Source organism: Marmota marmota, unplaced genomic scaffold (genome assembly GCF_001458135.2).
Source record: "Marmota marmota marmota unplaced genomic scaffold, marMar, whole genome shotgun sequence".
In the NCBI taxonomy this organism is placed as follows: Eukaryota; Metazoa; Chordata; class Mammalia; order Rodentia; family Sciuridae; genus Marmota; species Marmota marmota.
The window spans coordinates 31,875,422-31,886,881 of record NW_025999977.1 but is presented as its reverse complement, the minus strand read 5'-3'; the positions used below and the strand labels follow the sequence as shown (position 1 = coordinate 31,886,881).

The 11,460-nt window shown below is 34.6% G+C and overlaps 1 protein-coding gene across 3 annotated transcripts in view; it reads right to left on the bottom strand.

The window, feature by feature from the left end:
* Heatr5b (HEAT repeat containing 5B) overlaps positions 1-11,460 on the bottom strand; it is a 77,784-nt gene that overhangs the window by 37,935 nt on the left and 28,389 nt on the right. For all 3 annotated transcript variants that reach the window (XR_007348127.1, XM_048804555.1, XM_015479772.2), the window contains 5 exons: positions 10,404-10,509; positions 7,581-7,771; positions 7,007-7,166; positions 6,200-6,389; positions 4,676-4,845 (listed from right to left, as the gene is read on the bottom strand). Coding sequence is in view for 2 of the 3 variants with exons in the window: in XM_048804555.1 (XP_048660512.1) it covers positions 4,676-4,845; positions 6,200-6,389; positions 7,007-7,166; positions 7,581-7,771; positions 10,404-10,509 (817 nt within the window). In the remaining variant the exon portion in view is untranslated. The remainder of the gene's footprint in view (positions 1-4,675; positions 4,846-6,199; positions 6,390-7,006; positions 7,167-7,580; positions 7,772-10,403; positions 10,510-11,460) is intronic.

Genomic DNA, 11,460 nt, shown 5'->3' with positions numbered 1-11,460 from the left:
TGTAAATCAATGGATGTGTAACTGATGTGATTCTGCAATCTGTGTATGGGGTGAAGGTGGGAGTTCATAACCCACTTGAATCAAAGTGTCGAATATGATATGTCAAGAAATTTGTAATGTTTTGAACAACCCACAATAAAAAATTAAAAAAAAAAATTCATTCTCTCTCTCTCTCTTAAAAAAAAAAAAAAGAATCAAGGAGCGAAACACACAAGAAATAGAACACTACAAGTAATAACAATTACAAAAAATTCTAAGAAAGTACCCTCGACAAAGAAAACCATACAGTCAAAGAAAAAGAAACAAGATACTCTATAGTTTACAATGTTTCAAAATTTCTATTTCAGGTATTGTGAAACATCCTTTTTTTTTTTTTTTCTTCTTAGTACTGGGGATTGAACGAACCACAGATATTTATATACAGTTTGGTTTGATTGTCCACTGAGCTACACCCCTAGTCCTTAATTTAATTGTTTGAGACAGGACTCTTTAAAATCTTGTAGCTGGCTTCAAACTTGTGATCCTCCTGTCTCAGCCTCTGGAGTTGCTGGAATTACAGGCATGTGCCTCCAGAGATATATTTTTCTTTCTCATTTTAACATCTGTGATGTTAGAGATGCAAGGTACAATAGATGATATCTCACAATCCCTGAATTTCTTGAAAAGATAATCCTTTCTACAGCAAGTTTTAATGGTGCCATAGCCATAAATAATTAAAACCATACATGTGTGAATCCAATTCTGGACAACCAATTGTGTTCCATTTGTCTATATAAACAGTTCCCAACTTAAAATGGTTTGATTTAGTAATTTTTTATTTACAATGGTGTGAAAGTGATACAAATTCAGTAGAAATCATATTTCAATTTTTGATCTTTCCCCAGGCTAGCAATGTGCCTTGCTATGCTTTTCTGTTTTTGGCTTTTGGGTCTTACCATGTTGGACAATCAAACCAAACCATATATAAATAGTTTATATACACATATATGCATCTTGTACTTATATTCTACATTTTCAACCTAAACTAGGCTTGAATAATAAAAAGTAAATGCCTATAATTATAATTGTAAACTCTAGTTGTTCTAATTCATGTCAATGGAAAAACAGCAGCAATGACAATTTTATGTTCTTGGCCATATATAATAACATTCTATGCCATCTTATGCTTATTTGGAATGATGTAATACCCTCCCCAAAAAAGAAATCTTAAGAGAAAAAAAAATAGAAGACTCTTTTAATCACAAAAATAAATTTCAAATTCTCACATTGACAATTGCTAAAATTATCCCAGATGACCTAAATGCCTATGTGCAGAAGTGATTGTGTCAGGACAAGAGAATGAATAACTATGGTCACATGATAGAAAAAGTTGCCTGCCAGGACAGAAATTATAATAATTCAGGATGGTACTTGTTCTTCAAAAAATACATTTGAATAGCTCTATTGAATAGTTCATATATTTTAATATTTCTATATCATTTAATCAAGATTACTATAGTGAAATGCATCTTAACGCATATGCTAAAAAAAATCACATTTTATTTGTTTTAGGTATTACATATGGTGTCAGATAATATAATCATTTTTGGTGGCAATGACTGAGTAGAAATGAACATGAAACTTATAAAAATCTGAATTAATTTCATTAATCTGGAGGAACCCAAGTGTAAACTATTTTTCAGAGCATCTAACAATCTAGTTAATGAATACAGCATGAGAGGCTTTTGGTGCTATTCAAACAAGACATCCACTTGAATGCCCATTTTCTCATCTTCAGTCTGGTATACCACCTCCTTTCCACCAGATGACTATAATCTCACTACTTAGTCTTCTGGAAAGGTTCAGGAAGATGATCCAATACGCTTTGTAACAAGACCCTAGGTGTTCCATTAAGGGAATCAGTTTGGAGACATTATCCTGTGTTAACACACAGTGTTCCCTGTGGCTTACTGATAAGTTCCACTGAGGTAAACAAATCCATGTCATTACTTTATCCTCTTAAATGTTCTCCATTGTATCAGGTCAACCTCCACAGGCTAATTATTTAAGGAGGAAAAAAAAAATGGACACTGGGCATGGTGGCGCACACCTGTAATCCCAGTGGCTTGGAAGCCTGAGGCAGGAGGTTCATGAGTTCAAAGCCTGCTTCAGCAACTTAGCAAGGCTCTAAGCAACTCAGCAAGACCCCATCTCTAAATAAAATGTAAAAAAGGGCTGGGGATACGGCTCCATGGTTAATCACATCTGGGTTCAATTCCTGGTACCAAAAAAAACAAAAAAACAAAAAAAAAATGGAGAGAGGAATCAGACAACCTAGGATTGGATATTTGAGTCTTCATCACCTTGGTCAGCTGCCTAAGTTGTATCAGGTATATGATAAATCCAGTTCATCTTACTCAAGATTTACTATCTATACCTTTGCAGCTTACATCAAACCAGGCTTTTGGCAGGATGCTTAATATCTTGCTAAAGAGTGCCATCTAATGTATACTGGCAGTTGATCATTTTCTTTGTGGATGTTCTTTGTGAACATTTCACATGGATTTGGTTTTGCCCTGTGGCTGGCTCAGACTCCTTGAGGGTCTGGGCTGACTGAATTCACCTTAATCTATAATAAAATAGGAACAAATCATGTTGTGGAAAGCTAAATTTACTACACCAGATTTAGCATCTAATATCTTGGCCTTTCAGTTTTCTCACTTTATCCTGGATAATGTTTCCCTCCTTTCACCTTCAATATATATCCTCCCATGGTTACAACTGTAGTGACTTTCTTTCTCCACATATATTAGCCTTCTCCTGTCTTTACCCTTCTCCCTATCCAAATGAGACTTCACAGTCCATCATTTCAGAACTGTCTTGTCTCCCTTACCCTGTGGCCATTTAATCTATTTTACTTGACCAAATTCCAACTATAAATTTATCAAAGTCTCTAGTTTCTTAATGGCTTCACCTAAGTTGTTTACTAGTATTGGAGAAAATCTCACAACTAGGCAAACATCCAATAAGTCCCACAATGAAGCCAAACAAAAACAGCATGGTATTGGCACCAAAACAGACTGGTAGACCAATGGTACAAAATAGAGGACACAGAGACTAACCCACAAAATTATAATTATCTTATATTAGCCAAAGGTGCCAAAAACATGCATTGGAGAAAAGACAGCATTCAACAAATGGTGCTGGGAAAACTGAAAATACATATGCAACAAAATAAAATTAAACCCCTATCTCTCACCATGCACAAAACTCAACTCAAAGTGGATCAAGGATCTAGGAATTAAACCAGAAACTCTGCATCTAATAGAAGAAAAAGTAGGCCCTAATCTCCATCATGTGGGATTAGGCCCCAACTCCTTAATAAAACCCCTATGGCACAAGAATTAAAACCAAGAATCAATAAATGGGATGGACTTAAACTAAAAAGTTTCTTCTCAGTAAAAGAAACAATCTGTGAGGTGAACAGAGAGCCTACATGGTGGGAGCAAATTTTTACCCCTCACACATCAGATAGAGCAACAATCTCTAGGGTATATAAAGAATTAAAAAAGCTAAGCACCAAAAAAAACAAATAACCCAATCAACAAATGGGCCAAGGACCTGAACAGACACTTCTCAGAAGAGGATATACAATCAATCAACAAATATATGAAAAACTGTTCATCATCTTTAGCAATTAGAGAAATGCAAATCAAAACTACTCTTAAGATATCATCTCACTCCACTCAGAATGGCAGCTATTATGGAGATAAACAACAATAAGTGTTGACGTGGATGCAGGGAAAAAGGTACACTCATACATTGCTGGTGGGACTGCAAATTGGTGCAGCCAATATGGAAAGCAGTATGGAGATTCCTTAGTAATCAGCGAATGAAACCACCATTTAACCCAGCTATCCCTCTCCTTGGTCTATACCCAAAAGACTTAAAAACAGCATACTACAGGGACACAGCCACATCAATGTTTATAGCAGCACAATTCACAATAGCTAAACTGTGGAGCCAACCTAGATGTTCTTCAGTGGATGAATGGATTAAAAAAAATGTGGCATATATACACAATGGAATTTTACTCCGCAATAAAAGAGAATAAAATCATGGCATTTGCAGGTAAATGTATGGTGTTGGAGAAGACAATGCTAAGTGAAGTTAGCCAATCCCCAAAAAACAAATGCCGAATGTTTTCTCTGATATAAGGAGGCTGATTCATAGTGGGGTAGGGAGTGGGGAGCATGGGAGGAATAGACGAACTCTAGAAAGGGCAGAGGGGTGGGAGGGGAAGGGAGAGGGCAAGGGGTTAGCAAGGGTGGTGAAATGTGATAGACATCATTATCCAAAGTACATGTATGAAGACACGAATTGGTGTGAACATATTTTATATACAACCAGAGATATGAAAAATTGTACTGTATAAGAATTGTAATAAGAATTGTAATGCATTCTGAAGTCATTTATTTTTAAAAAAAATCAATAAATAAAAAGGTATTACTGAAAAACAGGCAAAAATGGAAACTCCTGAATAATATTAATAGTCATAAAATGACTACTGAAACTGAAACCCTGGATTCACAACTTTGTAAACTTAAATCTTTTGTTTGAATCCAGATTGATATTTTGGGAAAGAAATGTGGAGGCTCCCTAAATTAATTCATGAATGAAACAGCTTTATACTTACACAAAGGCTAGGAACAAGACTGGACAGGTTGACATGTCGTGGTGCAAACATGTGGAGCTGCTGAAGGCAAGATATGGCAGCTGCCTGAACCAGAGAGTCTGAATGGTCCTGCGTTATTGCACAACCCACCAAACAAGAGGAACGAATTGTAGAAATTGTCGCTCCATTCCCTTTTAGAAAATGTAGAATATAATTATTTGATTAGTATCACAAAAAACATTCCTATAAAATAATTATCTTCTAAATAATATCTTCTTCCAATTTCTATTCAGATTGTTTTAAAAACAAAAAGTCTGACAAGTCCACAGAAATGATTTCAAAACACAACTGTAGTTGGATTTACATCTCTCTTAGAGCTAACTAAATTTATATTTATTCTCTGATAAATTATACTATCATTTAGAATCATCATTGCTTTATTTGAAAGAGCCAGATTTCTCATTCTGTTCAACCAACATTATTACTTTTATTATATAATTATTTCAAATCCAGCTTTCTTAAGAAGATTAATGACAGTTTATTACACTGTTTAAATAATTTAATAGTCAAATATAAGTGAATTAATTTTTTTCTAAAGTAAAATAATTTTATATACATATAAAGATCAAACAAGGAAATCATATAATCATAGATATAAAACCTTGGGAAAGTTCTTAATGTGTCTCAGCCTTAGCATTTCATCTGTAAGATGGAGTTAACACCTATCTGAATTTTTGTCAGAATTAAATAAAATTTAATAATTTATTTCATTTAATTAAAAAATGGTAGAGGGTAAAAGGGAAAATTCTCAAAGTGGTTTATATATTTAGGATACATTCACAATAATTTACAGATTTGAGTATATAATTTAGATATTAGTAGAATTAGTCCTGAGTGTAAGAATGTAAGTTTCAGGATCATACATATGTCACTCATATGTTGAATAATTCTGAACAAATAATTTCTGAGCTTGCCTCCTTCTAGAAAGATATTATCTAATTTATGGCAGTGGCTTTGCAAACTATGGTCCTGACCCTTAGGGTTCAAAAAAAAAGCGAAGCAAAAGTCCATGAAGATAAGTGCACAGCGCTCCAGACCCAAAGAACTCCATTTTTATCTTTGTTTCCATGGGGCCCCAAGTACAATTCCATTTAAATATAGTTTCTGTATTCAAACCTTGAAAATACTGTCATGTCATAGGTTTTTTGGAGGTATTAAAAAAAAAAAAAATCACGGGCTGGGGTTGTGGCTCAGAGGTGGAGCACTCGCCCTGCAAGTATGAGGCCCTGAGTTCCGTCCTCAGCAACACATAAAAATAAATAAAAATAAAGCTATTGTGTCCAATTACAACCAACAAATAAATATTTTTAAAAAATCACACATGTACAAAGTTGAGTACCAGGCCTTTGGAAAACCCAAATAGTCAGTAGATAGTAATTATTATTATAAGAAAATGTTTTGAAACAACATGACGGTCACATTCAGGAAATCAAAAGACAGTAAATTATCTGCCTAGTTTCTTTACCTTAAAATGAATTTACTTACCTTGTAGTTCAGGGCCAACTGTAGTTATTATAGCACCCAAACATCTACCCAAACACTGATGAACTTCTGTATGTGAAGGTGGAACAGTCAACAGCAAGGTAAGAACTAGAGATAAAGTTGGTTCTACATATCCTCGATACATTGGGCCACTAGAATCCACTATCAAAGCAAGCGAATGAAGAGACCATGTCTAGAATAAAATTTAACTTTATTTTAGTTGTAAGGAAGAACTGCAGTAACTGAATTGAGTATACTGAATTACTCATAATAATTTGGGGCACATCAATGTAAAATGGCAAATGATGATTGTATATTTTCCCACATGCTCATGATTCTTACTGTAGTTATATTTACTTATGTATAAAATGTTTAAGAAGAAACCACAAAAACAAAACAAATTCAAGAAATAAAACAGAAGATTCAATGAATGACCCAGAACCTGGGCTAGGGTAATAGGAAAAAAGAGAGAGAAGGATAGTAATTTGAAACAAAATTGATCAATCAAATGTAAAGAAATCCAAAAAAGAAGAAAAATGTACAAAGAACAACAAATAATAAAAATAAAATATGTTTGAAAGAGTATATGTAAATGGAGTTAACTCCCAAAATAAGGCAGACTTTAAGGTTAGGTTGAAAAGCAAAATCTTGTTATATACTATTACAAATAAGACACCTAAAACAAAATAACAGGGAAAGAACACAATATATTTTTCCAAACAACTTAACGGTCATTATTATTTTACAAAGCAAATAATTTTCTTAAAATAATTATTTAAAATTTTGTAATAAAAATTAATACTACTCTACCTGGACTTCAGGAGATGTTCCATCTTGTGCTAGAGCCAATAAAATGCTGACACTGGTCTTTAGATGTTGTCCTGAGCCTATACCACCAACATAACGATGCAAACAACCAAGGGCTAAGGAATGACCAGTTCTAGAAACAACATCTCGAGCTGATTTCAATCTGGAAAAAAGATTATGCTTCTAGAATTGAGTCTTCTCTAGTAATAACAATCTCATAGATCACATAAAAAAGAGAAAATATTGTAGAAATCAGAAAATATTACACTGTGATTCACTTTTTTCACTCCCTTACAAGAGTTAGGGCTTCAATTTAACATAGTTGTTTAAGTCAGGCGACCATGCTCATAATTCCAAGTACTCAGGAGAAGCAGGAAGATCAGCAACTAAGCAAAACCCTTTCTCCAAATACAAAAATATAAAGGACTGAGAATGTATCTCAGAGGTAGAGCACTCCTGGAATTCAATCTCAAGTATTGTCAAAAAAAATAAAAAAATAAAAATAGTTGGTTAGCTGGGGGTGTAGTTCACTGGTAGAGTTATTATTAAAAGCTTGTTAGTAAAGAGACTTACTTACTTGTCAAAGCTATATTGAGCCATTCTAGCTATAAAAGTCGCTTCTCCAACCACCTGAGCCATTCTTCCAAGAGCTTCCCCTGCTGCACACCGTAAGATTGGGTTTGGGTTGTCAAGAGCACCCATAACCAGTGTCAGAGCAGATTTACGAACTTCCTCAGGTCCTAAAGTACTTTTGTTTTCAGCTAAACCCTACATTGATTTTAAAAATAATGAAATATTAAATAAAATAAAAGGCAAATATTCTGTAATTTCTGTAAATATACAAATATATTCATATATTATTTTCTTCAGCCAACTTTCCCAAGCATATACTGTACCTAGAACAAGCACCTATTAATTGATAGTAATCACTTTTCTAAATATGATTTCAGAACATGGTAAATAACAATCAACAGTTCAACTGGTCCTAAGACCAGCAATCCCTGGGAGAGTTTCTATCCAAAGCCTAATACTCAAATGTTGCTTTTGTATATAAAGGATACTATATTAATAAATCAACCTTTAATTAACTGAAATTGAAATTTATCACTCTAAAGAAAGACGTGGCCTGGTCTAGGGTTATGGCTCAGAGGTAGTGCACTCATCTACCATGCACTGGGTTTGATCCTTAGCACCACATAAAAATAAAATAAAGAGTGTCCACCTATAACTAAAAAAAAGAAAGAAAGAAAGAAAAAATAGAAAGACCAGGCCTGATGAGTATGAAATTTTGATTCATCTATGTAAGAATTCTATAAAAGAATTATATCTTTGAGTATAATATACTCAAAGAATTATATCTTTGAGTATAATCAATATAGGCATAAGGCAAAATTCAGTAAAAAGAATCAGTAATTGAGTGTTGATATAATTTGTTCATCATACTGAATGCTAATATCCCTGTTCTAGCTACAGTCACTGTTCTTCTTTTTTTTGTATTATTGTTTTTTTTTAATTAGTTACACATGACAGTACAATGACCTTGACATATCATACATTTGAATCAGATGGGATATAATTTCTCATTTTTCTGGGTGTATAGGTTGCAGAATCATATTGGTCATGTAGTCACATATATACATACAGTAATAATAATGTCTGTTTCATTCTACTATCCTTCCTATCCCTCCATCTCCTCCCCTCCCCTCCTATCACTTCTCTCTACCTAATCTAAGGTAATGCTATTCTTTTTTTTTCTCATATCTTCATACATGTGTTTTGTATAACGATGAGGGTCTCCTTCCACCATCCATGTAATTTTCCTTCTCCCTCCCTTTCTTTCCCATCCCTCTTCCCTATGTAGAGGTAATCTTCTTCCCCTGCTTTTCCTCCCTACGCCATTTTGAGTCACCCCCCACCCCTTATATCGGAAGACATTCAGCATTTGTTTTTTGGGGATTGGCTAATTTCACTTAGCATAATCTGCTCTAATGCCATCCATTTCCACAGTCACTGTTCTTGAATTGAATTTACTTACTTGAGACCAAAAATCTAAGTCATGGTGCCAGAAGAAAATGTTAATGACAACAGAGGCATTAACTTTTCTATGAAGAAAAGTATAATCTGTACAGCAATAGTCCACTATTCTACCATCCTCTAAGGGAGTCCCCAAACACCTCATTTCTTTTTTTAAAAAAAATTTAGATGTCTGCCAGGCATGGTGGTGTGGTGCATGCCTGTAATCTCTGTGGCTCAGGAGGCTGAAACAGGAAGATTGTGAGTTTAAAGCCAGCCTTAGCAACATAGCAAGGCCCTAAGCAATTTAGAAAGATGCGGTCCCTAAATAAAAATTTTAAAAAAATTTTAAGAAGGTTAGGGATGTGGCTCAGTGGTTAAGCACCCTGGGTTCAATCCCTGGTACCAAAAAACAAAAGGAAAAAACCATCAAATGTCAATATTACTTTATGATCTCTAAATAGGACACATACTACTGATTATATAAACAGTATCAACCTTTACTTCTGTAACAAATGCTTATATCTCTTTTACCTAATGTTTGTAAAACATAACTAAAGATATGCTCATTTAAGGACCTGTATTTGTGACCACTTTCTTTAGTGCTAAATGATATAAAAAGCTTTCAAATACCTTATGAAAGGATACACAGTACGATGCATGACCTCTGTGAGCTAGGCAAAATATCTGTTATTCTACTTTATTAAGTAGAAACTAGTTCAATAAAGGTTAAGGGAATTGTACTAATCATAAACCTAGTAAGTAACTAAACTAGAAGACAATCCCTCCATACAACAGTCTTTCAACTACATAAACAGTCTTTATGATTTATAGTCTAAATAAAAAATTGAACTTGAACATCTTTAGAAATCATTATTTCTTTTTTTTTTTTGTACTAGGGATTGAACTCCAGGAGTGTTTAACCACTGAGTCACATCCCTAGCCCTTTCTATTTTTCATTTTGAGATAGGGTCTCGCTAAGTTGCTTAGGACCTCGCTAAGTTTCTGAGGTAGGTTTTGAACTTGCAGTCCTCCTGCCTCAGCCTCCCAAGCCACTAGGATTACAGATATGTACCACTATGCCTGGCTAGAAAACCCATTATTTCTTTAATCAGGCATCTTTGAAAATTCCAAAAGAAATTATTGGCACATATAAAATTTGAGATTCAAATCAAAATACAAACCTTAACATTACTAAAATATAAAATACATATTTAATTACAATGAGCCCAACAAAGTTTTTAACAACTTTATTAAGCTAATATTAAAAAAGCACAGTTATCAAGTGTACATAAACGTAAGCATTATAATAATCTTGAGATTCCTAACTTATTAAATGAATTAACATCTTATTTCATAATATTTATTATGGTCTAAAAGTAAATACCTTGAGTGCACTAAGAACAGCAGTAAATATATTAAGCTGCACAGCCTGCTGGCGGACACCTTTGGCTTGTTTAACACATTCAGCAAAGTGATCCAGCATTTGTAATCTATAATAATAGGATAAAGATCATATTAGTGATGCTCTTATTTAAATATACCTAAAAAAAAGCAAAGAGTACAAACTGTGTAGCAAATAATACCTCATGTTGTCTCTTTTCTATTCACATAACTGATCCAAACCAGATCTTTTTCTGCTGAATTAATGTATAGTTGTGAACAAAAAAAGAAACTAAATATTAAGTTTCAATTAGCAAAATTAGGTCATAATTGTAGTGGTTCTTAAACATTAACACCAGTGTCCAACCCAGTGCCTAACATATAAAAGGTGTGCTACAGTTTCCATCTTTTTTTTTGTACCAGGGATTGAACCCAGGGGCACTCAACCAATGAGCCACATCCCCAGCCCTATTTTGTATTTTATTTAGAGACAGGGTCTCACTGAGTTGCTTAGAGCCTCACTAAATTGCTGAGGCTGGCTTTGAACTCTTGATGTTCCTGCCTCAGCCTCCTAAACTGCTGGGATTACAGGTATGCACCACTATGCCCGGCTTATAGTTTACATCTTGAATGCTCCCCAAAGGACCCTGTGTTAAGGACTTGATACCCAGGGTGGCATTTGGGAGGTGGTGGAACTTTAAGTGGTAGAAATTTGTGAAAGGTCACTGGGGATGTGCCCTCGAAAGTGATAGTAAGACCCCAAGTTCCTCCCCTCTCTCTCTTTGCCAAGAGGTGAGCACAGTTTCCGTGCGTCAGCTATGTTACCTCACCACAGGACCAAAACCCAATATCAGGCTAATGGATTAAGGACTGGAACCTCCAAAACTGTAAGCCAAAATTAGCTGGGCATGGTGGTGCATACCTGTAATGCCAGTGGCTTGGGAGGCTGAGACAGGAAGATTGTGAGTTCAAAGCCAGCCTCAGCAATTTAGCAAGGCACTAAGCAACTCAGTGAGACCCTGTCTCTAAATAAAATACAAAATAGGGCTGGGGATGTGGCT